The sequence below is a fragment of the Camelus dromedarius genome, chromosome 4 (assembly GCF_036321535.1).
Source record: "Camelus dromedarius isolate mCamDro1 chromosome 4, mCamDro1.pat, whole genome shotgun sequence".
NCBI lineage: Eukaryota > Metazoa > Chordata > Mammalia > Artiodactyla > Camelidae > Camelus > Camelus dromedarius.
Window position 1 is genome coordinate 15,871,759 of NC_087439.1, and position 27,362 is coordinate 15,899,120.

Genomic DNA, 27,362 nt, shown 5'->3' on the forward strand with positions numbered 1-27,362 from the left:
TCCGTGTTTTACTTCTCAGTTTGTTCAGAACCTGGGTAAGAAAAAAGGCTAAAAACCATCAGGTGTCCTCTAAACCCCGCCAGGTTCTACTTGACCCAGTTTGCACAGTGTCCTTGAACTTAACTCTATAGTGGATTCTCTGCAGGGGTGGGAAGCATTTTCCAACTCATCTTCTACTCCAGATAGCCCTCTGGACTTTGAGAATCAGAAACAACCACCATTTAACATTTTTGCTGGGTGAGTTGAGCTGTATTGGGGCAGAGAGAGGACCCGGAATTGTGCACCCCCTTCCCCGCACACAGACAGACATACATGCACCTTGGGGCCACCCCAGAGAGTGTGGGACTGTGGTCCTACCATGACCTACTTGTTATACACATGCTTTTAAAATATACTAGTTTCATTTTTAGTTGTCTCACTTTTAGTCTCTGCCCCGTCAATTAAAATAGAGACAGAAAGCCTGTGTCCTCTTCTCTCTGTGAACCAGCGTGCATTTATCTCTTCCCCTGCTCCCTCTGCGGAGACAGAGATGGAAGTTTCTAAACAAGCCTTTAATAGTCCATTACTTTTCACCCCATGTTATATAATTTCGTTTTGAAGTCAAACTTCTACAGCAAACTGCTACTTGTGTGAATGCCCGCCTGGGAGTGAAACTAATCTTCCTCTGCTCAAAAAAATAACCAACACTTACTGCACCAGGGCTGTGATTACATCACAATAAATATTCCATGCAGGGCTGGGAACAGCTCCTCAAAGAAAAATGCTTGGAAACAGGTAATTGTAATGAACTATATGCATTTTTCAGTGAGTTTTGAAAGAAACTGGGAGAAAAAAGATCTTTGATTTGTTCCCGTTCTTTTTTTTTTTTTTTCTCTTAAAGAACTCCGTGTGAGAAATTTTGATAGTCTCTGCATTCTAATGGGAACATCTCGCCAAGAGGAGGCTTCTCTCCCCGAACTCGTGTCTCGTTACTGCCATGGTGGGCACCATTCCTCAGGCATAGAGGGAGAAGTCCTGGGAGAGGGTAATTCTGTGTTCTGGCTCATAAGTACTTCTCCTTTGCTGTGGTTGTGAGTATTTTAAAAGCCAAAGAAGCCCCCTCCTTGTGAGTAGCAGATGGCCACAGGAACCAAACAAGAACGCTAACAGCCCATTTTTAAAAGGCCAAAATAGAAAGAGAATTGCCAAAGTCTGCTCTGCACATCCATACTGGTGCTGGGCCACCCGTCCCTCCTGGCCCAGTTGGTGGAACCAGAATCTGAGAGTAACGCTACGGAACAGCACTGACCCCAAGAGTAAAAACAAACGTGTCTGTTACAACAGCCACAACGGCAACTAAACAGACATGAAACAAGATACCGCAGGAACTTTCTTTTTCCTCATAATAGGGATGTGTTCACTTCATTATCCAGAAGCCTTTGATTACCCATTTCAAAAGTTTTTCTGTTGAGTTTAATTTTCAAGGCTGTTAGCCACTGATGCCAACTTAATTACAGCAAGCAAACAACCCACCCAGAATGAATGATGCCAAGTGTTGGCTGTACTTGAGTTTCCCGTTAGATTTGGACTTTTCCTCTCACTGGTGACTTTCTGAGCCAGGAAAGTTTCTGCACAGTCACTTGCTTTTCCTTAGCTGGTGTCTTAGTTCCCCAGTTGGCCATGGGGGATGGAAGCAACAGATATCTATGGCTTATTATATCTCAGTATTTACAGTGCCCTTCAATGATTTATGAACCCAGGCTCTTGCATTTTTAACCTTGAAATCCTTCTGACTATTGTTCTGAAATGGCAAGATTAACATCATGGGGCCCAAAGATACCAGTTTCTTGCACACAAATTTACCCAAATTAGGAAAAACAGAGTCCTTGGTGGCATAATGGCTCCAGATGGGCTGAACCAAGAATATCTAAGCATTTAACCCAAAGCCCCCAAGTATCTGTCGCCATGAACACATTATTCTCCTCTGTAGAAAATACCCTCCCAGTGAAGTTTATACTCAGCTCATCATGCAGTGAGCCAAAATTCTGAAATGTCACATACATTTGAACTGAACTTCAGGACACCACTCGCTAGCACATGTTTCTTTCCCTTTCCAAAATGTGACAGTGATTCCTGATGAGGGCCCTCTGATGGAGCATTTCAGTGTTCATTTTAGGCAAAAGAGCAGGTGATGTTCAGGAAAGGGCCACACCCGTGTTCTTTTTCCAGAGGACCCTGGAAGCACTATGCTTGACTTTTTCCAGTTTTGTGCAAGGATTTCTCAGGAGGTGATCTGGCAGGCACTAACAGGTGGCCATCCAGTAGCCACCTGCTGCCTCCTTCCTTCCAGCAAAACAGTGGTCATGAGACAACATTTTGACCAATGAGAGATAAGGAGAAATCTCTTGTGGGGACTTATGGAGAGACTTTGTTTTCTTCTTAGAAGGAAAAGCCAGAGAGGAAAGCTCGGTGCTATCCCTCCCCTGTAACTTGAATACAGGCAGCCACCTCCTGACCCAGAGGCAGCAAGTCTAAGGACAAAAAGCCAAGGCTTAGGAAAATGAGTAGAAAAATGGAGAAGACGTGGGTCTTTGATGGCATCACTGAGTTGTGGGAACAACCCCAGGACATGCTCCTTCTGGACTATCTTGTTAGGTAAACAATGCATGTCTTTTTAGCCTTAGTGCCTGTTACTTGCCCCTGAAAACATTCTCTTTTTTTGTGCGGATACTGGGGACTGAATCCAGGACCTCACGCACGTTAACCACACGCTCTACCACTGAGCTTTACACCCACCCCCCCGAAAACATTCTTAAGCGATACAGGAAATGAGGTCTAGGGCGGAGGCTAGCGCATCAAGGGATCTGGCAGCAGCCATGGCTGAGGACCTCTCTTTGGAAACTATGCCCCATAGACTAATAAAGGGGCTAGACCAAAAAGCTTCTTGTAGTCTGAAGCTCTTGCAGTCAGAACTTCTTTGAGCTTCAGCACAAGCGTGGCCTCCAGGTTTCATGACAACGAGATTACTGATATTCAATAAACAGGGTAAGAATGCAAGCAATTCATTGAATTCTTACAGCCTTGTGAACAGTGTAAGTGTCAGACAGCAGGACAGCAGAAACATAAAATAGTCTTTTTTTCTTTTCTGCTTCCCTCCCTAAACTGAATGGTTTAGAAGTACATCCCCCAGCTGAAAGTCTGGACCGCCTCTGTCCTGTGGAAGATAACCACTTGTGTTTTAAACTTGCATCTCCTGTGTGGGAGAGGCCTGGGGGGGGGGGGGGCAGAGGTTTGTTGCGGGAATTATGACTGTGTGGGGGGAGCTGATGACCAGGGCAGATCTCAGGGTAACAGAGCTCCAGATGACTTAAACCTCCCGCTGACAGGACTGGCTGGGTGGTCACCTGTCCGCAGGTGGCCTGACTACTGAGTTAGCGGAATGTTGTACAAGGAAGGGTGTGTGTGTTTCCAGAAAACACTCCTATTCAAAGCGCAGCCAGATCAGACTTAAAAGCCAGCTGACGTGCTAGAAAAACTGGATTACACTTCAGTGTTGTTCCTTAAATGACACTGCGACCAACAGGCATTAGTAGATTATTTCTAGTTTAACTAGAATGCAACAGGTATATTAAACTCATCTTTGTTCTTTTTTTCTTCTTATGAAAGAGATTTAAGCTCCCTCATTTTTGCTGTGATATTTTTAAAATGCCAATAGATTAACTTAACGTGTTTTAGCTTGAAACTTGATTTTTCAAGTATACTCATTCAGCAAATATTTATTGGGTGTCTGTATACCAGTGAGCAAGCGTAAGTGTATGTGTGTGAAAGACAGATAGGGAGGTGAGGGGAGAAAGAGGGACAGACAGGGAGGCAGGAGCCCCAAGCACAGAAATGGAAACCATGAATGGACGCTGGTGACTGAAGCGACTGTTCCATTCGATTGGGAAAAGACACTCTAAGATACTGACGTTTCCAGTACCCTGCAAGCTGCTGGCTGGAGAACACCGAGCAAAGATAAAATTGTCAGCACATCCTTTCGTCATTCTCTTGTTACCACCACCACCAGGAAGGTCAACTCTAGAAGCATCTTAGGCTCTGGGAAGCAGGGCCCCTGGTGGGCTGTCACACTCAGACCCAGGTTTTTCAAGGGTGGTTTAGTCTCTCTGGACCTTAACCTGCTCTTTACAGCATCTGCTTCTGACTGGCTTTCTTCTTTTTCCCCTTCCGACAGTCAGTGACAGGCGGAGTGGAAAGATGTTTGGCCTTTCAAAGAAAGTCAGTTTGCTCTTCCGTCTTCAGGTGCGGCTCCGCCCACTCGCTGCCTTTCCCTCTGAAGCCCTGGAAATTCTCGAAAGAATCTCGTTCTGGCTTTGAAGCCGAGATCCATCTGGATGGCCTCACTGGGTGGAAAACCAGTCAAACTGTCTACATAGCCTATTCTTATTCCCGAACAGGTTCTCTGAAGTTACCGAAGACCCGAGTGCTTTGCCAGATTTTGCATAAGCAACAAAACAGTGCATAAAACCCATCACCCAGCGTCACTCTGAATACACCTGCTTCCGCCAGTGCCCTCTGATGCAGTCTGAGCGCAGGGCATCCGAGAAGGCAAAGCGTTCTGCACGTCCGTGTTCCTGCCTGGGCCCAGCGCGCTCCCGCGCCGCCCGCCCCCGGCGCGCTCTCCACGTGCCTCCGCTCCCGCGAACAAGTCCAAGAAATAGAAAAACATAAAAAGCTATTGTCCATGTCCAGTAAGAAATGAAATGCACTGGACCAAGTATCACAACTTCCTTAAAATAATACAATACTTCATCATTTTTGCATCTGAATCCCTCTCGGGGTGGGCAAAGTCATAAAGCTCGAAATCAACGTCGAGAACCATCACTGCTTCATCCTATTTAAACGCATTCTTTAAAGAAAAAAAAAAAGCAATTTGTTACAAACTCTCTATGGCTGCACCTTATCGAAAGCACTTAATTCAGTTCATCTCCTGCTTTGCTTTGTACTGTTGGAGGCAATCAGAAGACTGGAAGCAATTCATTAATAAGAGAACGCGGGTGTAGCCCTGGCTTGTGAAATAGTTCCTGAATCACGGTGTAGCCACAGCCCAAACTTTACCACAGGTGGAAGGAATTATTAGCATATATCATAATTCTTTTGTTTAATCTCAGGTTGATTCATCACAGATTTTGTTAAAAAAATATTGTTTTACTTTGAAATAATTATAGATTCACAGTAAGTCTAAGAAGAACTACAAAGAGGTCCCCTGTACTCTTCAGCCAGTTTCCCTCAATGTTTGTAAAGTCTTGATAACTATTACAGAATGGAGAGAGGAGATGGATGTGATTCACCACAAATTTGATTGAAGCTCCTAGGTTATAGCCACCTCCTTCTGTGGAGTGCCCAGGGGAGGAAACACATTGCCTTCTGCCAGCAATTCTCTTCCCCTCAAAATACAATCACATGCACCACAAGGCAAAGAAGAATCCAGCTTAGTCTCTGAGAAGAAAGTAACACAGAAGAAATGTACACCTTTTAAAGAAGGAAAAAGTTGTGCCTACATAAAGGCTCTAACCAGTGACTTGGTTTGGGAGAAAAAGGCTAGATTTGCACATGTTCACTGAGCAAGCACTGTAGATGATTAAATCATACCAGGATCCAATCTCCTCAACCCAGATCTCTCCCCAGAATACTTCTCAACCTGCTCTACCCTCAATTCTTCTCAAGAAAAGAAAGAAGTGGACTGATCAAGATGGTTTAAGCCCTCAAGAAAGAAAACTTCTGTACACAGTCATCTCATCTGTGAAATTATAAATGAAGAATTCTTCTAGCCTAAGAGGTGCATGACTCTCGAGGGCTATGGTCTATGGGTGAGGCCAGATGTTGGGATGGGCAGCTGGGACCACTGGTAAAAACTTCTGGCATCAGGAACAGCCCATCCAGATGTCTGAGGATGCTTGTGGCTAACATAAACAAAGTCAAGATCCCCTTAGGGAAAAGCAGGTGAACTCTAACAGATGGTAGTGGATGGAAAGACAGTGGACGGAAAGCACAGTGCTCAGCACAAAGCAGATTCTTAACAAACATGAATTCCTTCGCCTCATGGCTCACTGGGACGGCTTGCTCTTGGCACAGGTTTTCATTTCAACTCAGCAAATTGCCTACTTAGCCAATGGAGTTCCAGGTACACAACCATGCCCTTCCTACCCCATCTTGCCCCACCCCACACTATAACTGAGGGACTTGCCAAGCCTGCGTTTCCCCTTCAGACCCCTGCACAAGCAAGAGGAAAGATATGCTTCAAAATGGGACATGAAATGGATGAACCCTGAAAACATTATCCTAAGCGAAAGAAGCCAGTCACAAAAGGTCATATGTTGTGATCCCATTTATATGAAATGTCCACAATAGGCAAATCCATAGAAACAAAGTAGATTAGTGGTTCCCAGATTAGTGACAGCTAACCAGCGTAGGGTTTCTTTTTGGGGTGATGAAAATGTTCTGGAACTAGATATATATCTGGAACTAGATTATATTCACAACTCTGTTCACATACTGAAAACAAATTGTACACTCTAAAAAGATGAATTTTGTGATACATAAATTATATCTCAACAAAACTGTACTTAAAGTGCAAATAAATAAATGGTATCAGTATCGCTAATTATCAGAGAAATGCAAATCAAAACTACAATGAGGTATCACCTCACACCAGTCAGAATGGCCAACATTCAAAAGTCTACAGGCAATAAATGCTGGAGAGGCTATGGAGAAAAAGGAGCCCTCCTACACTGTTAGTGGGAATGCAGTTTGGTGCAGCCATTATGGAAAAAAGTATGGAGATTTCTCAAAAGACTAAACACAGACTTACCATGTGATCTAGCACTCCTGGGCATATATCCAGAGGGAACCTTAATTCAAAGAGATACATGCACTCCAATGTTCATGGCAGCACTATTTACAATAGGCAAGACATGGAAAGAACCTAAATGTCCATTGAAAGATAACTGGATAAAGAAGCTGTGGTATATTTACACAATGGAATACTACTCAGCCATAAAAAGTAATAAAATAATGCCATTTGCAGCAACATGAATGGACCAGGAGAATGTAATTCTAAGTGAAGTAAGCCAGAAAGAGAAAGAAAAATATCATGATATCATTTATATGTGGAATCGAAAAAAAAGACAAAAAAACTTAATTACAAAACAGAAACAGACTCACAAACATAGAAAACAAACCTATGATTACCGGGGGGAAGGGAAAAATTGGGTGTTTGAGACTTGCAGATATTACCTAATATATGTAAAATAGATAAATAAGTTTATACTGTATAGCACAAGGTACTATATATAATATTTTGTATTAACTTACAGTGAAAAAGAACATGAAAATGAATATATGTATGTTCCTATGTGACTGAAGTATTGTGCTGTACATCAGGAATTGACACAACATTGTAAACTGACTATACTTCAATAAAAATTTTTTTAAAAAAGAAATAGTATCAGAATGATTGGAAAAAAAATTTCCTGGGGAAGGTAAAGGACTTGAATTTCAGTTCCACAGGCTGTGTGGTCTTCAGCAAATGGCTGACTCTCTGCATCTCAGATTCACCAACTTTCAAGTGAGAATATAACCTTTCTCACTCCCTGTCAAACTTCTAGGCTGATTATGACGATCCTGTTATAAGGAATTCTAGGTCAAATGCCAGGACCCCTTCAGTCCAAGAAATGAAGAAATAGTGTGCAAAGTAACTCAGGCAAAGATGGCCAGCCTTCACAGACAGCTCTGGGGAGTGAATGAAGCAACTCCCCGTGAGCATTCCGATGGGTTTCCATTTTTAGGACTGGTTCCTTAAGGGGGTTATACTGACAGCATTCCTCGCTGCCTTGCTGAATCTCACAAGATGACAGGTGGTCTGTTTCTACATATCACAGGGGAGGAAGCTAAGACCCTGGGATGTTGAATAATCTCTTCAAAGTGACAAAGCATAGGGAGCCTGGAGTCTGGCTGTTCACTCCTTAACGGAGCTGGGTACCCTTGCCATTCAGTAGCTGGCAACAGGGGTTGGCGTGCCGATGACTTCCTCACAGTGTGCTAACAGATCTTTGCCAGGTTGGTCATTAGAACCTAAGTCAGTCAATCAATGACAAAGTGAAAGGGAGGGAGAGAGAAACGCAGAGGAGGGAGGCAAGGAGGAAAGAAGGAAGAAAGGGGAGAGGGAGGGAGGGAAAGCATGTTGTATATTTAGGTATTTTTATTTCAGGAATATCTAAGGGAAGATTTCTCTTTCCAGGTTCAAAGGAAATGATGTGTTTTGTTTTCATGCTTTGTTTCATTTGTCACTTGGGACAAAAAAAAAACCCCCAGCTTTGAAGCCTCTCTGTTTAAACTCATTAGGAAAACCATCAGTGACGGATGCTTTCATGAAACCATAGAGGGAGGAACTAGCGTTCTGGGAGAGCCGGATCAACCTGCAGACGTTTCATCTGTGGAGATGCGAGGTCAGCGCTGGCAGCTGGTTCAGCTGGGAAGTTAACACAAACCAATGCTTCACTGACTGGAGAGTCCGAGGGACTGAAGACATTTGATATTCACCCTCCACATAGCTCCTGAGAAGTTGGCTCTCCTGCCATATGAGAGAGGTGGATGCATCTTGAAAACTAAGTGAACAATCTGATTGGCACAGTGCCTTGCCCTGAAGAGGAAGGAGTTCTTTTTAGTGCCCTGCTGGAAAGGAGGGTATTCAGGACGCAGAACCTGTCCCTGTGTAACTCGTAACTTTATTGAGGTTGACATGGAAATACTTTTAGCAGGGCTGGTGTTAATATATGAGGAGCTCTGTCTTGATATCTGAAATCTTTTTAAAAGTTTTTCAACCTATTGAGGTCCCCTGGCAAAGTTAAAATATGGGGATTTTTCCATTTTTGTTCTTCACTTTGTTCTTTGAGTCTATGGCCCATTGGATGGGCTGAAAATGGATTTGAGAGTGGGAAAGTAAGAGCTGTAGGTGGGATGTCTGAAAGGGAGATGACAGGAGAGAACTGGTAGGAGAAAAAGACAGGGAGCAGACAGGGGCACTGGAAGGTTAACAAACATCACTGGTGCACTGAACAAAGATGCTCCAGGGAAAAAATGTTAGAAAACGCCTTTGTGCCTACAAGTTAAGTAATTTATGATCTGAACAGCTGCAAAGAAGGAGGATGTAATATTTTCCTTTTTTTTCTCACAAGAATTGTGTTCGTGTGTGCTCATATATACAGGCAAAATTTTAAAAATATACACACATACATATAAGGTGCCATGTGTGCACCTTAAATAAAATAATCCAGGTATAAAGGACCTGTGATATAATACAGGTTAGCAACAGTGGCCCTTCTTCTTGCCAAGGCCACCCCAAAGACAAACTTACAGCCTGTTATTTTAAATCTTGGTGAAATTAAGCAGAGCAGAGACTTAAGAGAACACAGGCCATGGTGAGCTTTCCATTTCTTTCTACTAAGAGTGGATGCTTGATTATAGAGACCTCGGGTCCTCACTGGCTATCCCTTACCTAGCTTGCGAGAAAGTAAGGCAGCAAATTAACCTATCCAAGGCATGGAGCCAGTGCTGCCCAACTTAATAAGCAACTAACGAATCCAAAAGGAAAATAGCCATTTCTTCTACAGCCGTAACATAGATGCAACATGGCATATAAATCAGTAACTCGTGTATTGCCAAACAGACAAATAGATTAATGCACGTCGCAAAGGATAGGTGAAGAGATCGATTGGGTTACTGATTCAGACCATGAACTTTCTCTCAATATACTGCATTTAACTTTTAAATAAGGTTTAGGAGAACCTGTAACATTTTGCTCACTGACAGAGCTATATTTTACTAAGGGCAGAATTGGCTAGTCTATAAAAATTAAATTATGCCCCTTTCACTGTATCTAGTCAAGAGGAAAAACTCTAATTACAAGATTGCACTGTCAAACAAATGCAAATTCACATTCTTTATACCCTGGTTTTAAAATTCATGGGCGGGGGGCCTTCTATTCTGAAATGAAAATCAATATTTGAAATATTTTGCAGAGTGTGGTGATAAGCAAGAGTGAAAGAAATGTTATTATCAAGGGTGCTGGTACAGAGACACTAACTCATTAAGCGCAGGGCTGGAGAGAACAAGTCATTCATTATGCAAGCATTTAAATATCAATTAGTGAGGACAATGCAAGAAGCCTTCCGGTCCCCATAGCCCCAAGCCTGATTTTTCCAAAAATGACCAACAGGGAAAAATCAGCAGCAGAAAATCATCTCAGCACCTAATAGGGACGCTGGTCTGGGGAATAGGGAAAGGTTACTTTTAAGATGTGCTTCCCAACTGAAAACTAAATGTACCTGCCTCAAAATTCCTAAGACTTAATCCAGAAAGGACTGACTGAAGGCCTCGGCATATTGCATTGCTGCCTTTTTTTTTTTTTTTTTTTTTTTAAAGAGAATGCCTTTCATTCTTGCTTAATGCCAAACTTGCTTGGTTCCTTGAAATCTTAGTCCATTTAAAACCCTGGTTTTCCTAAACCTATGAAAAATGCCAGTCCGCACAGCACTCAAACTTTAACAACCCTACTGCTTGGTTCTCCTGTTCTTGTAATACCCACTTTGGGTCTTGGCCACTCATCCAGTTCACTGAGCCTGTTTGGTGACTTTGGCCGACACAAAAATTGCCTAAGTCTTTAGCATTTTGCCTGGATTATCTTTTCTGCTTATTTGTCTTATTGAAGTATAGTCGGTTTACAATGTTGGGTCAATTTCTGGTGCATAGCATAGTGATTCAGTTACACACACACACATATATTCTTTTTCATATTTTTCATTATAGGCCATTACGAGCTATTGAATACAGCAGGACCTTGCCGTTAATCTATTTTATATGTAGTAGTCTGCAAATCCCGAACTCCCAATTCTCCCCACCCACTTTCCCCACTGGATTATCTTCTCAGGCAAACCCGGTGGCATATTTTACTGTGTAAGGTCCTGGCCCAGCAAGCAGGTGGCTCTTAGTAATCGTTGGCTGCCCAGACACAGACCAGACATCTAAGTTCTCTGGCCCTTGTCTTCCTCCCCTACGGCACAAAAAGGTTGGTCCAGACCAGCAATTTTCAACTTAGGGCACCCAACAGTCACTTGGGGAGCCTATAAAAGACCCTGGCCAGCTACACCACACACTTCAGGAACTGGCCTCTTTGAAGAGAGGCCCAGGCCTGTGGATTTGAACTAAACTTTCAGATTCCCATGTGCACCCTTCGCTGTGAGTCACACTGGGCCCTTTTGCTTCCCAAGCACTAAAATTCCCAGAACAATAAATGATTAAGCAGAAACAGTCCTGACTATGATTCCTAACAGTAAGGTTGAACAGGCATGACGTTCTCCAGAGTGGAGAAGTTGGCCCTGCGGTGAAATTCAACGCAGGTGGGTCATGGCCCGGGGATACAGGGGCCTCAAAAGAGGACCCCCAGATTTCAGGACACCCCACACAAAGTGCAAGGAACGAGCCTGGTACACACAGAACAACTCAGCTGTTGCTACAGTGATGCGTGTACTACACTGTGGTCACTTAACAAATGAGCATTTTCAGGTTGCCTCTCCACCCCTGACAACAAGGGGAGGGTTAACAGCCACTTAAATTGATTGGTCTCTAACAATCACCTGATGGAAGTGGAATGCCTGGGAAGTTTCAGCACTCCCCTCCACCGCTCCCGTATCGCTCCTTTAACACAGGAACATGCATTTGGCTGATCTTTATTGAAGTTAGGCTCAGAATATAATTTCCACCTGCCCAGAACTTGCATCCTTCCTAACTAGCTTTTCCTTTGAGTCCATCAACTGTTTCTGATTCTCAAACTTCAAAGTTGAACTTGCCTTATCACTTGAGTGTCTGTCACACTCTGACCTGACACGTGGCTGGAGGAACCTGGTTTGGAAACAAAGTGCCCACCTGGACAGAGCTAATAGCAACTTCAGGCCAGGCACCGAGAGACTCTCTGTGCTAGTTTCGTCGGGAGAAGACAGGTGTTTCCAGGCCTGCACTACCCACCCTTTTTTTCTCTTTTCAGTGTGTAGTGGAGAGAGAGGGAAGATGAGAAACAACACTTTTGGAGAGGAAGAAATGTCTCCGAGAAAGAGCTCCCTTCTGGCTGTAACTTGGTTCACAGCTTTGTCTCTCCTCTTCACAACCATATTGCAGGTTACAAAACACGACACCCAGGTAAGCAGAAGCCTAGAAGATGATGAGGAAATTTCTAAAGTGTCCACATCCCGATTTCTCCTGTCTTTAAACTACTGCCTGAAGACAGCTATAAATATTTGAAAGATGCATAAAATGTTTAGAGTGACGAAAATCACAGCAGTTCCTCTGGCAGAAAGGCAGACCAGTTTTGCTCAGAAAAAAAAATCTCAGGAATGAAACAAGCAGAAAAACAACTTGTCTGTCATCCACAGCAATCTAAGCTAAAGAATCATTACTAAATTTCATCTTGCTTTGCTTTTGTAAACTTTTTTTTTTGAATAATTTTTTCTAGCCCTCCTCCCCCTTTGCTTTTGTAAACAGCCCAAATCCCACCCATTTGGTGAAACAAGGCATGTTACGTTTCTTGAGACAAGTTAATCTTGAGAGCAATTACGTTTCAGACTTCCCAGAAGAGTGATTCTGGTGGAGAGAGTCCACACCTAGGCCGATAATGACTTATAAAAAACAGCCTTCAAAGCCGCACGCACGTGTGCACACAAACCACATCACAGTAGAGTGACCAGCTACCTGCTGCCCAGGTAGTTATGTGGTAAGCTACCAGGCCCTTCCAGGCCGTTCCCTGAGAAGAAACTACTTTCCCAAAGTGCTGGCCTCAAAACTATATAGCCCTTGTGTGAGTTTACCAGTGGGTTAAGAGAACCGCTTAACTATTCGGAGCCCTCACCAGACTCCCTGGGCAGTGATGTTCAGCCAACTAAAGAGGAACAAGGCTTGAGTTCACTTAGTATCATCCTTCCACCTCTCCAACATCCTTAAAATGGCAAAGTCTCTGTTTATGGGTTTGACTTTGGAATTGGATCTTGGAATCCAGCTCACCCATTTCCTCAAAATTCCAGTTGGACTTTTAGGGGGGACTTTGATTTTTGATAAGACTACAGCAGGGGCTGAGGAGTTCCAGCTCAGGGAGAGGACTCTGCAGGAAATGAGTGAGCTTTGCTCTCCCAAGACCCATTTCTTCCTTTGCCTAAATGCCGGGGGCCCTCTGTCAGCCAGCCAGCAGCTAAGCTTGTGGGGCTGGGAACTTCCTTCCTTTGAAAGATCTTGGCAATTTGTGCCTGGGATTTGATGCATTAGTTCTAAAATTAAATAAAGATCCTGTAGTATTCTTCAAAGAAATATGGCATGGCTCTATGACACAACACATTTTTCAAGTGCTGACCTCTGGGAACTTCAACTAGCTTCATATTTCAGGCTGACACTGCTTACAGGCTACTGTCTAATTGCCCAAGCAGAGCTGGTGATCCATATATTTTCCAGTCTACTGATCAGCTTTTAGCCGAGGGAGGTGAGGGGAGTAAAAAAAAAAAAAGAGGAGGGCCACTCATTTAAATGCACTGCCCCTCGCCAGTCCCTTGGGGAGAAGTCCTGGTAATTAACTCTAATGTGATTAAAGTAAGTTGGAACTCTTCATTTTCCCAGCACTGTAAAAGTAAATCTGCGATAACCAGCGTGTGCGCATTATATCAAAGTCAGTCTCTTTTCCTGTAACGTGACGGCTGCCTCACTCCCACTCTGGCCCAGGCTGGAGAGGGGAGGAGGAGGGCCGACTGGCTCTTACCTGCGCTTTGCTCCATCACTTCTTTCTGACACATGTCCTGAACGTTCACGGTGCAATTCACGATGAACTCGGGGGAGGAGCAGTCGTTATTCAGCTGGAATTCTTCACACTGGTAACACTGGATTTGCAACGCAAAGCCTGCGGGACAGATGCAGACGCGTTCAGACCCAGCCCCACAGAGACCACCGCGGAAACCACCAACCTCCCCCCACGCCCAGCCCCGGCTCCCGCACTCCTGGGTCTCCCCAGCTTATGCCCGTAGGGGGCGGCGCGGCCACCCAGGGTCCTGCAGCATAGCATGATAAAGTGGAATTTTGCCCGCGACCCCTGGACCCCCGCTCCAGAAACACAGAGCCCATCCAACACCTAACCTGGCCATTTCCCGCGGAAGCTGAAAGGAGGGGTTTGCAATCCGAGAGCGCAGTAGCTCCAGAGACATGCGTCAGCTCCAGTCTACGCCAAAGGATTTGCCTAATTGTTAATTGGTTACAAATGACTTAATTACTATTTTGGCACCATTCGAGACTGCACTCGCAAACGCCTATTTAGTTTTATAATTTTTGAAGTCAGCATTCCTATGCTGTGACTCTGAGGCTCCCTACGCGGGATGCCCGGGAGGAAGCGCCGGACGTCGGTGCCGCTGCACCCAGAGTCTTCCGGCCTTTTTTCGGGACAGTTCCCGCAGCAGCTGGGGTAGCTGCGGCCTGTGGGAAGGGACATGTGTGGGTCTGTGTGTGTGTGTGTGTGTGTGTGTGTTTGTGTAAGTGCGCGCGCATCCCCGGCCGCGACACAACAGCCCTTCCCTCCTGGCTTTCAGGACTCCGTTTGGCTAGGGTTCCCGGTCGGGGTCCCAGCTCTGCGGAGCTTCGGTCGGAGCCGGTCTCCTATTAGAGGCAAGGATCGAGACATTTTTGCACCTCTCCCCGCTCCAGCCTAAACGCTCCGCTCGGATCTACAATCTCCAATCTGGACCTAATTCCCGGGCTTCCGGACAGACAAGCCCCGGACTCGGCGCAACTCTCCTTCCAGCCCCACAGCGATCGCGCTCCGAGCGCAGCAACCCAGCCCCGGCGCGCCCCGGCCACAGACTGCCCAGCGTGTCGCTCACCTGTCGGCGGCACCACTTCCACGGGGTGCCAGACACGCCCGTCAACTTGGTGGGTTCCCGGGCTGTAGAATCCCGTTCCCTCGCCAAGGCCCATCACGGCTCGGACCCTCCCTCCTCCCCAGCCCAGCTTCTTCTCCCGACCGCGCAGCCCGAGTATCTGCACCGGTCCGCCGCTCCCGCCTCTCCTCCTGCAGCGCGAGACTTGCAGACTTTCCCAACAGCGCCTCAGGGGACCAGTCGCCACCACCAAACTCCCGCTGGGGAACCCCTGCGTGGCATTCGCCGGGAGGTGGGCGCCCAGGTTGGATAAAGGGACCGGCGGGTAGATAGGGTGCGCGTATCTGGCCGGACGCCTGGTCTCTTCATCTTCTTACCTTGAAGCAAGAACAATCCGCAAAAAGTTGCTGCGATGCCGAGGACCCACATCCTCCTGGAGCCGCGGGGCCGGGAGCGGGCAAGCGCATCAGAAGCAGCGACCGCGGCCGAGGCTGTCCGGGCCGCAGCGGCTGTGGCTGCGGAGGATGCTGGGGCCCGCGCTGCTGCCGCCGAGGCGATTGCCGCCTCCAAGAGGAGCCGCAGGTGCCGCCGCCGGCGCCCGCATCGCCCGCGCCGGTGCTCCCGGCTGCGGGTCGCCGCTCTTCTGGCTCACGCTCCCGGGAGAGAAGTAATGCGTCTTCGGAGTTGGCGGCGGAGACTGAAGGAACTACTGGCGAGCCGGAGCACCCAAAAAAGTCTCGCCTCTTCTCCCCACCTCCCACTCCAGGCACCACGTGACGGCTGCCGAGTTGGGGTGGGGGAGGCGAGCGGGGAAGGCTGGGACCGTCTTTCCACGTCCCCACCCCCTTCAGATAGCCCTCCTCTGCCGCCTCCGCAAGTCTCCGCCTGTGGGACGCCTGGCAGGGAAAGAGAGGGTAGTTTTCCGAGGCTGGAGACCAGGGAAAACGTGAGGAGGGCGCAGCAGGTGCCGCGGGACCTGGAAGGTGAGGTCGGAAGGCTGCCGCCCCAAAGGCCCTCTGCTCGCACGGACGCACGCCCTCGGTCCTCTTGGCCCCCGGGGGCCGGTCGGTTCCCCGGCAGCTGGGTCCCGCCCACCCCCGCGGGGGCTGCTGGGCAGCGGGAGCCGGGAGTTGGCGGCTGACAAGAGGGGAGCGTGCTCTCGTGCGTCTGGTAAACTTGCACACCTGCAGGCTCTCTAGGGTGTCCCGCGCAGCTGCGCTTTCTCTTCTTTCGAGAAGCCTCTCGGTCGTTAGGTCGTTACCCGGATTGGTTTCAGCTGCGGTGGAGTGGGCGGGGTGTGGTGGGGACCTTGCCCAGCTCGGCGCGTTGACTCGGGGCAACCGTCGGTTCATCCGCCGTGCGCACCGCTGGAGGATGCTGTGACACTGCCCTGGTACCCTAGCCTAGGAGAAGACAGCCGTGATGAGCTCCCACTAGAAAGCAAATCAGGGTGAAGACGGGAGTTGCTCTCCTCCGTCCCCTTCCTCCAAAAGGCCAGGCAGCCTCCTCCGGCTCTATTCACAGCCACGGGTTATTAGCTATGCTCCCGCGTCCTCCCGTGTACCGCGCCTTCTCAGCCCAGGACTCGCTTGCTGGCTGACCGCCCCACCCCCCGCCCCGCTCTTGTCCAAGCGACCCACCTTGAGTACTCCCGGGGACGCCACCGTGCTACGTTTGCGTTTCTGGCCGCAGAGCCCTGCAGCAGGTGGTACGGGAGCCCGCTGGCCCGCGCGGAGCGCCTCGGAGTCCCCGCCCCCAATCCCGCACGTACCCACTCCCTTCCCCCCAAACCCCAGGGGGTATCCATTTCTGTGGAAAAGGCTTCAAAAGCTTTGCCCCTCTTCACCCTCTTCTCCGGCCCCCTCTTGGAGGAAGCTCTCTTAGGCCGGGACGCTGATCATTTATTTCCCCAGCCAGCAGAGCAGGGCCGGAAATGGGCTTAAATGACTTTCTTGTAATTCCTCGGGAGAGATCGTTCACCTTCTGCCTCCGGCTTCTCTCCCTTTGCCCCCCTCCTTCTCTCATTTCTAGTTGGTTAACCCCTCAGGGAGACGAAAATGCTTTGACCATTACTCCCCAGTCTTCAGACGCGGATCTTACAATTGGCTGAATTGCTATTTCTGGAGCAACAGGGCCGGTTTGTTTATTAGTTTGTTTATTCCTTAGGGGAATTCGTCTTTGAAGCCCGTGTGAGATTCAAATAACTAATTGGGCCAAAGGGTCCTTGAACAGGTTCTTTTAAGTTTTCAGAGGGTGCGACTGATTGATATAAATTTTATTCAGAAATGAAACAAAAGAATCTTAAATCTGAAAGACAATGACACAATTTTCATTTAAGACAACAAAATTCAAATATAACAAATTGCACAAATTAACCAAATAACACTGATCATACAATACTCTTTAAAGAAACAAGTGTGTAACTAAAGTAACCATATAGATCCTAAAAATATTTCTGTTATGCCTAGTTTACAAGCTCCTGTACAAAAGCCATTATAAATAGTGCACATCTAGAAAAAAATACATGGTAACCTTTAAAATAGAATTTATCCTTACATATAAACAGATTTTGTAGAAAAAAGGATATTAAAAAGTAAGAATTTTTCATAGCACCCTTTTAAATTTTTTACAAAGTGAACATCGCAAATAGGAATTTGCTTTCATTTCTAGATTGCCCAGATTTTAATAAAAAGCGCAAGAAGATAAAAATTAACAAATAATGTTGAGAATTACAGAGATACACTAAGTAGAAGATGTAAGGAAATGTTTGGAGGGAAAACAATTACAGCATTTCTGATACACATTGCTTCTGATCAGTGTCACACTTCAGTACCTTTATAGTTTTCAGTAAAAGAATTACATTTATTATTAGAATCTGAATCTCTCTGGCAACAACTTTGAAATTGCACTAGAATTAGTTTCTATCAGACTGAGATTGTAAGATGGAGACTGTACAGAGAGTGCTCTGGTTTTCCAGCCGGCCCTGTTTTCAGTTCACGGAGTGTACCCACAAACAATTTGAGGACTGGGACAATGACCTGAACCAAAACTTGAGTTGGAATTTTTAAAAAATATATTATCATCAACTTCTAAGACTTAGTACATCATTTCAAGAGCATGGCACTGATTCAATTTATTGCTTTTTTTTTTTTTTTGCAACAAATATAATTTCTTTTCCCCCCAAATTTACAACTTCTGTACACGTATTCCTAAAAAAGTGCAAAATTAAGACTTCTGTATCGTGGGTGTGTTTACTTTTACTCCTCACAGAACACAACAGATAGGGTGTCTTTAGTGCCCTGTCATAGAAGCAGGCGCCAGTGGCTGCTCGCTGTGGCTGACAGCGTGGGCTCTGGTACTGCAGTCGTTTACTGTTGTCATCTCTACCTGCCCCCCTCCCCACCCCCGTTTCTTAAGTGCTCCACTTTCAGCTCACTAAGGGAAGAAAAAAGTCCTTTATACATCATTTGAACCCTGACTTGCACAGGAAGAGAAGCTATCATATAAAGAATCACTCAAAGATTCCAAATTGTCTACCCCAGGCCTATCGGAGCTACTCAAAGAAGCCTCTTCATTTTTTTCTTTTTCTTCCTTTTGTCCTTCAACCTTGCTCAGAGAGTTCTTCTCTTTTTGTAATAAAATCACAGTATTGCTGTTATATTTATTGAAAGACTCCAGGGAAATTTTACATAATCTAGTCTTGGGATCTTCTCTGGTTTCTTCAGCTTGTTTCAATTTCTGCAATAAAAAGAGGAAAATATGAGAAACATATTTCTTTGGAAAAATCAAATTATTCTATCTAATATTCAATTATTGTCTGTCTAAAGTATAATTTAAAGGGATAGCGAGAACCTACAAGTCCTTAACAATCCTCTAGTATAATTTAATGTAATAAAAAAGCCAATTTTAGGGATAAATCAAAGACTTAAATCATTTTACTGAGATAAATAGGCCTCAAATTGCAAATCAGTTAAGTGCCACTTAATTTCATTTTAAATGGATCCTTTTGAAATTTGTTAAGGTAAAGTGCCTTATTTTTCTTAAAGTTTCAAACTCCTTTCTTTTCTTACTAAATATTTTAGTTGTTTTGTTCTAAATATGGATAGGGATTGAATTTCAGCCAGAAATGACAGTTCTATGATTTACAAAAAGGCATATGATCCCTTAAATGGCCATTAAATTTAAGTACAGGTTGAACTTGTCAGAAGCACTGTCATGTGTGTATTTTGTCCCTCTACAAGTCTGAAATGCTATTTGAAAGGGATCCCAGGGCTGTGACTGCAGATTCTTGAAGGCCCAGGGGCTTAAAAATCATAGTAACAGATCCGCACCTCAGTGGCCTCTCTCCCCAGGTGGTTCCAGTAATACCAGTTGAAACAGGGATATTTATAGGCTGTGACTGGTATTCTCTAGGATTTTGTAAAACACGGCAGTCATGGTTGATAACTGTAGCAGGTAAACTCTGTAAACAGGAATATAGTCAGTTGTTCAGGGAGCTCCTAAGATTTGAGGTGAGGGGGAGAGGGAGGCTTAGAGGCAAAAGCCAACAAGTGTGGAGGTCTTAAAGCCACTGCCACACGCTCTCATCTTCTTTTCCTCTTTTAGGCAAAAATTCTGTCCAAACACAAGGAAGAAGTAGGGACAGGGCCTTAGAGATGGTAACAGTAGCTATCACTCATTAAGCATCTACCATGTAAAAAACACTGAATGTATTTTACCTGTAAGCCTTTGCACAAACCTGCAAGTTACATGTCCCCATTTTAAAGAGAAGGAAAGCAAGGCTCAGAGTGACAGGGTTATTTTCCCAAGGTCGCCCAGCAAGTGATGGAGAACAGGCTTTGAATTCCTGTCTGGCTGCCTTCCATGCTCTTGTTTCTACTAAACCATGCTCTTATGTAATCAAGGACAAGATTCTCTGTATTTTTTCTTCCATTTTGCCACCCAAATATTCCAAACCATCTCTGTTTCTATTGCTACTGTCCAAGGCCATAACATAGGCAATTCTATCCCCCCTCCCCACCATTGCCACAATAGATGTCAAAGGTACAAAGAGGAAACTGTTTTCGGATCTGGAGGAAAAACAGACATAGCCCACAGTCTGAATTCTCACATGCTAAATATTTAATAGAAACAGAAAAGAAAGATACAGAAGTGGATGGCTCCAGTGTCCCAAGAGCAGGCTCAGAGTTTTTCTCTCTCTGCTATGGGAAAAGGCTTAATTCTATGGGAATATTGGAAACTCATCCTTGAAGTGGTGCTTCTTTCATTATATTATTAACGCACAGGAACATGACTCATGGAGCTAATTTTCAATTTGAAATGGCTACTTGGAAACCAGAGATGGGCTGAGGAACAGGTTCCTAGGAGATTACAGAAAAGCGGCTCTGTAGTTAGGAATACCTCTTGCAAGAGCCCCTTTTCATGCCAAGCCAATTTAAAGCATTTCTTTAAAATGAACTGTAAAGTACAGTGCAAAAACTACATGGAGGGAGTAGGAAAGCTTTGATTGTACCAAATGTAGGTAAATAGAGGCCATTCAATGTCATTTCCTCCTCACCTATCTTCTCCCTTTTTCTTTATTCAAGAACCACAGTCACTTTTTTGGCCTATTTCTGGTTAGTGTGGATCTCAAATTCATTCAATAAACACTTAACTAGAGAAGCTACCAAGAGGCAGATGGAAGGTTCTGGTGCTGAGGATACACAGCTGAGTAAAACTGTGTCCTGTAGAGGGCGGAGTGAGGCCTGGGAGGCAGGCCGACCTGGGCTTGAATCTCAGAGTCCTTTCACTGGCGGTATCAGTGCCCATGAGCAAGCATCCTTCCTCAGGTAGAATGGTGGTAAGACACACCTTTATTTCAGGTTGATGTAAGTATTACAAACAAAACACTTGAAGACCCTGACACGCAGTAGGAGGCGCTCCATCCATGGTGCGATAAATGAATAATTGTAAGATAAATGTAAGATTGCATTCTTATTCTAGATCAGTGGGTCTTCAACTGTGCTCGCCAGACACTTGGAGTGTCAGCATCACGTGGAGCTTGTTGGAAATGCAAATTCTTGAGACCCACCCAGAGTGACCACATCAGAAATGCCGAGTTGCAGCAATCGTGCTTAACAAGGTTGCCGGGCGATTCTGATACATGCTAACTAGCACTTGAGACTCACTGGTCTAGAAGAGCTTGTAGTCTTGGAGGGAAGCCAGGCAGGTGAAAAGTGTAACTCAGTGTATTAAGGCAGCGATGGGGAAAGGGTTACTTATCATTTAAACACCCACTGTCTATGGGACAAAAACAGTGCATCTTGTTTTCTATGTGTTTCATGCTTGTAGGTTTGGTTCTTCAATTAATTATGACAAAGGCCTACACTGGCTGGGGAGGTGATGGAAATGAAGGAATGGCCCAGTCCAAGAAAAATCACATGGCCTCCTCATTTTTCCTTTTATTTTCACAGTTTTGATGAGAGGTGGGTAGTGAAATATTTCTTGACCGTGAGACCAACATCACGGTAAGAGTGACAGTGAGGGCACACTGTCATTCAGCCTCAGTGTTGGGGAGATGTAGGCAGTGGTGAGGACTGTTGTCAGCTCAAGAATATGTGCCTCGTTTAAAGGCAGGAGCAGCTACTTAAATTTAGCGTATTGCTGCTGTGCAGAAACATGGGTTCAGATCTTTGATTTTTTAAGGTAAGGCCATAAATCTAGAACAATATTTGCTTATATCTAAAATCCTCTAATTTTAATGATTTGCTTATTTTAAGAATAAACCAAAATAATAACCAAAAAGCCCCAATGTGTATGTCAAACAGCAATCGTTGCATTGTTTGAACTTCTAAGCTAGAGATCATGTTTTACACTTCTTAAAAAATCTTCTAACTGACCTCCTTATTCCCGTTCTCCCACCAGCTTACCCTCTAAAAACCTAGCCCGATGCTGATCATCAGTAGATTCTCGATGGAGACATAATGACAGATTCAACTTTTGTCTAGCACTGGCGGAGTCTCAACTGTTGGCTTGGGTTTCTCCAGTGGTCCTGCCAGCTAAGAATAAAAGCATGAAATGTAGCTTACTTTCCTGCCTCAAGTTAGAAGCCTATGGAATTAGCCTCAATTTTGTCTTGTCAGATCTCGGGTATTCTTAAAATGTTGAAGTCACATAACATTTAAATTGAAAACATAAGGAGGGACCGAGGTCACACAGGAATGTGCTAACGATGGCTCTGCCGGACAGTAACAGCACAGTGCACATTAGTTTGCAGCAAATGTATGTGAAGATGCTTTGAAAACTAATCACGGTAATAACAGTTAGCATTTAATTGAGTGCCTGTTCTGCACAGACACTCAGCTAAGCACGCTGCGTGGATTATCTGTTTTCATCCTCACATCAGTTCTATGGGGTAGGTGTCATTATCATCTCCATTTACAAGAAATCGAGGCTGGAGGGAGTTAGGCAACTTAAGGTCATAGAGCTGTGCGGGGTGGAGTCTGGGTTTGGACCCAAGCAGTCTGCTTGCAGAGCCCAAGCTCTTCTATCCTGGAAATGAGTTTTACAAAGCAGCCGATATTATCTTTAAGGGGAGCATCTGACATAAAAATCATGGAGTGACAACAATAACAGTAATGATAACAAAGCCAGTAAAGATAAGTGATGAAGACTGTGTGGGTTCCATAAAACATCTCCTTCACAGAGTGTGCTTCATCCGAATCATGATAAAATGAATAACTATATTTGCTACCTATAGGTGGCAACAGTTGTACAGTTCACTTTTTGGTGGGGCCTTTGATTGTGCTTGGGAACAACAGTAGGGCTAAAAAGGGTGAGAATGCATTTTCAAGTTTAAAATAAATAGCTTTGCTTATTCTCAAACATTCTCCTGTCTTTAGTGTAATGACGACATTATTAATGAGAATTTAAGCAAGAAGCAGATAGTGACATATTGCCCAGAAATCCCTTGATAATTGTACATTAACTAATTCCTTGAAGTCAAACAATTAATCAATCAATCAAAGCACTCTACTATATGAATAATGTGTGGTCTTCATTCTCTGAGAGTTTCACAGAAGAGGGGGCTCTTGGAATGATTTTGAAGGGTGAATAGTATTAAGACATTTAGTAAGTAAGAAGGAGGGCATTCCAAGAAATTTCCATTTAATGATCTCCTACTGCTTCTGTGGGCCATTCTATAGTCTATTTCAGGTCTATCTCTCACCCTTTTAGACTCTGTAACGGACAGATTCACTGTAGAAACAGAAACACAGAGATATGCCTACCCCAGGGGGTTCTAGGAATTCCAGCGCAGATTCAGGAAAGTATCAGCCAAGTAACCTGGGTTACAAACAACGAATAGTTTTTATTTCCAAAGAGCTTTGCCCATCTATGATCTCACTTTGCTCTTGTATCAGCCTGGAAGGTGAGGAAGGCTGATGTCAGCTATACTTTACCTGGGGGTATTTACAGAATACAAATTTACACAAATTCAAATTCAGGTGAAACTAGACCTGGAAACTTAGTTTCCTGATTTTCAACACGAAAACACATACCATTTTTTCCAACAATGTCAATGTCAACAAAGTCAACAATAATCATGAAGTAGAGATGCTGTCTAGACCAATAACCTGAACACCAGGAAGGATAAACCAGAAGGTGATATGTGCCCTTAACCATAAGGAAAAGATGGAGAGACTATGTCAGGTAATCCAGAAAGCTCAAGTGATAAAGCTGAAAAAAATACATGCATGATGATATCAGCTTCAGAGAGACACATGTACAGCCAGACGCTCCTGCCCAGAGCAGGGGAGAGACAAGGAGCGAATTCATGATACAGCACAGGGGATTAGTGTTCTCTGATGAAGGCTAGTTTTTTCTTATTTCATGTAAGTTTCCATCAGTTGATTATATCTTGAAGATATTGGTTAGTATGTCTACTGTAAAATGGCAGGAGGAGATTCAGATCTCCTTTGGATTTCAAATGCAGCATCGTTTCTCAGCTGGGCACAAAGATTTACAAAAAGGACTAGAGCTCTTAGCACAAATTAATGTAAACAGTAACTTCATCCAACACAATCTCTTAGTTCTCTATTGCTATAATGACTCACTGCCAATCAGCTCAACAAGATGTGTGGTAGGAAAATGACAGCTAGGTTGATAGAGTGTTTTTACTATGTGTCGGGTACTGGGTGGGATGCAGTGCATGGATCACCTCATTTGATCCTGACACCGACCCTGTGGGACAGTAATATTTTTGTCCCCATTTATACCAATGGGAAGACAGAGAGTAGAGAGGTTTAAACATCAAGGCCACACACACACGACTACTAAATTAGGGCATCAGGACTCAAGCAGAAGCAGCCAGACCACCGAACTTTGGGTTTTAATCACCGCGCACAAGACCAGGTATTTGGAAACCTGTGTTCAGTTCCTGGCATTGTGCTAACTATCTGTGTGTGACCCCTCTGAACCTTAGTTTCTTTTTGCTAAGGGTGTTTTGGTTTTTTTTTTCCCAAGCATCTTTGCACTCGATAAAGCTCCATGACTCTACAATATTCTTAACTTTGTGCCTTCTATGCACTTATCATTGGACATTCAGGTGATACAACAAATAATTCTCTTTCCCAACATAGTTCTGAATGAATTAGAGAATAAAATAAAAGAAAAAGGCTGATGGGAGGTTAAAATATCAGCTTGACTATTGAGAAGGCTTATATGGAACATAAGGTTTCTATCTGCAAAGAAGTGTTTCTTCCCAGCGGTCCTAGAAGCAGACAGGCTTCTAACTGGCAGTCCTGGGCTGGGGACAAGTGTCCTCTCATAAAGCCCGCAGTGTGAAGGGGCACAACAGAGTGGGTATTTCTTACAGGCAGCCTGACTCCACAGAGAGCGTGGGGAGAGCGGGAGGTAGGCCTAAGCTTCGCCTGCTCCCTTCCTAAACTTGCTATTTAAACAAGCCACCCCTCCTTCACCTGAGAAGGGAATGAGGTGCTTCAGAGATGCCAGCAGTGTTATCCTAGGGAACATCTGCCACGTGGAAAGAAACACCTGAGACTGGGAAGAAGCATCACCACTGTGATGCTATCAACATTTCTCATGATGAGTGATGATGCAGATTTTAACTAACACTCATCTATGCACTGGGCCAGGAAGAAGCAGGGAAGGTGGGAGAGCGCAGTGAGAGTCTGGGCAGAGACACTTCTCCATGGATGAAGCAACAGGAGTAAGGTGATTTAGCAGGTGGGGAAGAGAGGTGAGCTTTCAATTGGAGGCAGATAGATCAAATGGAAGAGATAGTCTGGCTAATCCTGAGCTTTGAGTTTAAGTAGGAGGTGTGATTTCCCCTGTCCCTTTTCTGATGAGCAAATCTTGGGCTCTGGGAAGATGATTATGTATTATGCCCTTGTGGGAATGAGGAGGAGGTATTTTAATCTTGGGTCTCTTAGTTGAAGATTTGTGCACATTCAAAGTCTATGTTAAGTGATATTTGCTGGGGGCAGGCCAACCTCAAGGGAAAAGAGGCAGCTCAAGTCATTTCTCTTTTCTTAGAGGCACAGTTAATCTCTTCTTTAATGCCACTTCTTACTGGATTCCTGGTGGAGCTGCTTTCTGAATAAGACATAAAAATAGACAGAATGACCTTTGATGAACACAGAAGACCCTCCAGACTTTTCTTGAGAGTTGTGGTGTTAACCCTGTTAACTTGGTCAAATTCCAGCTTGTATAACTCCTTTCTCCCAGTGCTCAGTTCCCTGTTACCTCAACTGGACATATCACTCTTCCCTTGCCCTTCTGAAAAAGTAATGTGAGGGATTGGTGATAGAGAACCACTCTCCCTCCAATCACCCGCCAGGAGATAGATTTGGCACTTGGGGGCACTCTGTTTCCTTATTGGGGCCCTGAAGATTCTTCAGTATCTCCAGGGCAAACTGGTTTTATTAGGTGAAAGAGTTATTTTCAGCTGAGATGTGCTTTTATGACTATATTATTAACTCTATATAGCTGTCCTTTACTATGATCAGTGACTTTCAATGACCTCTGCTAGAACCCCTGAACCCAGAGGGGAAAATGAACTTACTTTCAGGGGGAAAAAAAGCAAGCAGAGAGAAGTGCAGTAGGAAGTTTAGGACTGCTAGAAAATAATATTTCTCATAGAAAGGAAAAGAACCCAGCTTGGTGAGCAACAGTGGCCACAAAGGAATTTAAAGACTAGATCAAAAGGACAGAAGGAAAGAGATGTCATTTTATCAAAGAGAAGGGAAATGTTCCTATATGTGGAAAATGGGGAAGATGTGGGACCGGGTCCCTGAGTAGGAAGAGAAAAAAGGGACATAAAGAAAATCATAAACTTTGTCTATAACAGAGAAAGGCCATTTGGAAAAAGGAAAGGCATGTAATCATAAATGCGGGCAAAATTGTTATAGGAAGGAACATGCAAAGGACACAGTCGCGATTTCTCTAATTTAGAATATAGGTTAATTACCTTAAGTAATGTATCAGATTTGACCAATACTGGTCAATTTCTCCAAAAGCAAAATCTGCACTGTTTTACAGTGACCTAGAATTGGGAAAGCAAGCCAGCTCACCGGTATCAGCTTGTATAATTAAATTCACTAAAAGTAACGTGCTTATCCTGTTAGATTTCTTTTTCTTCTTCCAGCACAGTAATATTAATCAAAATGTTTATTTAGGAATGAGAATTGTGCAGGTTCTGGGCTGGGACTTCTAATCTTTTCCTTTTCATTTTAGTGTCCAGCTAATGATTCCAGCTGATGAGAGTGAAGGCATCAGACCTTCCTGCCTTTAAAAGTAAATATGTATGCTACTCACTTGCCTTAGAAGATTGATTAGACTTTATTCTTTGACTAACCTTTCCATCATTTCATGTCTTAAATATGATACCTACTGTCCAGCGAGCTGAGCTGGGCCATTCCTGGCTTAGATGTCAGTGCGTTTGTAGCATCAAGAGCCCATGACCTTTGCCAGAGGGAACTACAGCATGAAGGGACCGTCTGTGTCTTCGAGCACCACATAGCTGTGTTTTCACTTTGGAGTGATAGAGTTTTGGCTACTCTTTCAAGATAAAATAAAACATAATTTGGGGGGGGGAATCAGTTGACTGTATAAAAAGATTATACTATTTTTTTCATGGATGTTCTCCCCTCAAAGGAACACCTCCAATACCATCGTAATGGTGGACATCATAAAACTGTACCTGGAAGGGTGAAGTTTTTATTCTGAAGGATGATGCTAGGTGGGCAAAAGCCAGGAGAAAACATTCTGTTACTCATTAACCTATAAATTATTGGGCAACCTGGAATTACTTCTAACAGAAGTTGGTAGACCATTTGGGGGTCAGAGTGCACTAGGGGATGCATTCTATTAGGTGCTTCAATGGCCATGGACTCAAATGAGACTGCGTGCCAAGGGTCATCCAGAGACACA

General features: G+C 44.5%; 2 protein-coding genes across 16 annotated transcripts in view; both read right to left on the bottom strand.

The window, feature by feature from the left end:
- The window catches only part of LYPD1 (LY6/PLAUR domain containing 1), a 47,275-nt gene extending 30,844 nt beyond the window's left edge, over window positions 1-16,431 (bottom strand). The window contains exons 1-3 of one of the 3 annotated variants that reach the window (XM_031451294.2): window positions 15,468-15,608; window positions 15,311-15,340; window positions 13,829-13,966 (exon numbers count right to left, since the gene is read on the bottom strand). In XM_031451294.2, the coding sequence (XP_031307154.1) occupies window positions 13,829-13,966; window positions 15,311-15,340; window positions 15,468-15,537 (238 nt within the window). In that variant the 5' untranslated portion in view covers window positions 15,538-15,608. Of the gene's footprint in view, window positions 1-13,828; window positions 13,967-15,310 lie in introns of those variants that run through there. The other 2 variants (XM_010980068.3, XM_064484717.1) reach the window with 2 other exon arrangements.
- A 762-nt stretch (window positions 16,432-17,193) lies between these two features.
- NCKAP5 (NCK associated protein 5) overlaps window positions 17,194-27,362 on the bottom strand; it is a 918,970-nt gene continuing 908,801 nt past the window's right edge. For 11 of the 13 annotated variants that reach the window (XM_064484702.1, XM_064484710.1, XM_064484704.1 and 8 more), the window contains one exon: window positions 17,194-18,671. In XM_064484702.1, the coding sequence (XP_064340772.1) occupies window positions 18,390-18,671 (282 nt within the window). In that variant the 3' untranslated portion in view covers window positions 17,194-18,389. The remainder of the gene's footprint in view (window positions 18,672-27,362) is intronic. The other 2 variants (XM_064484709.1, XM_064484706.1) reach the window with 1 other exon arrangement.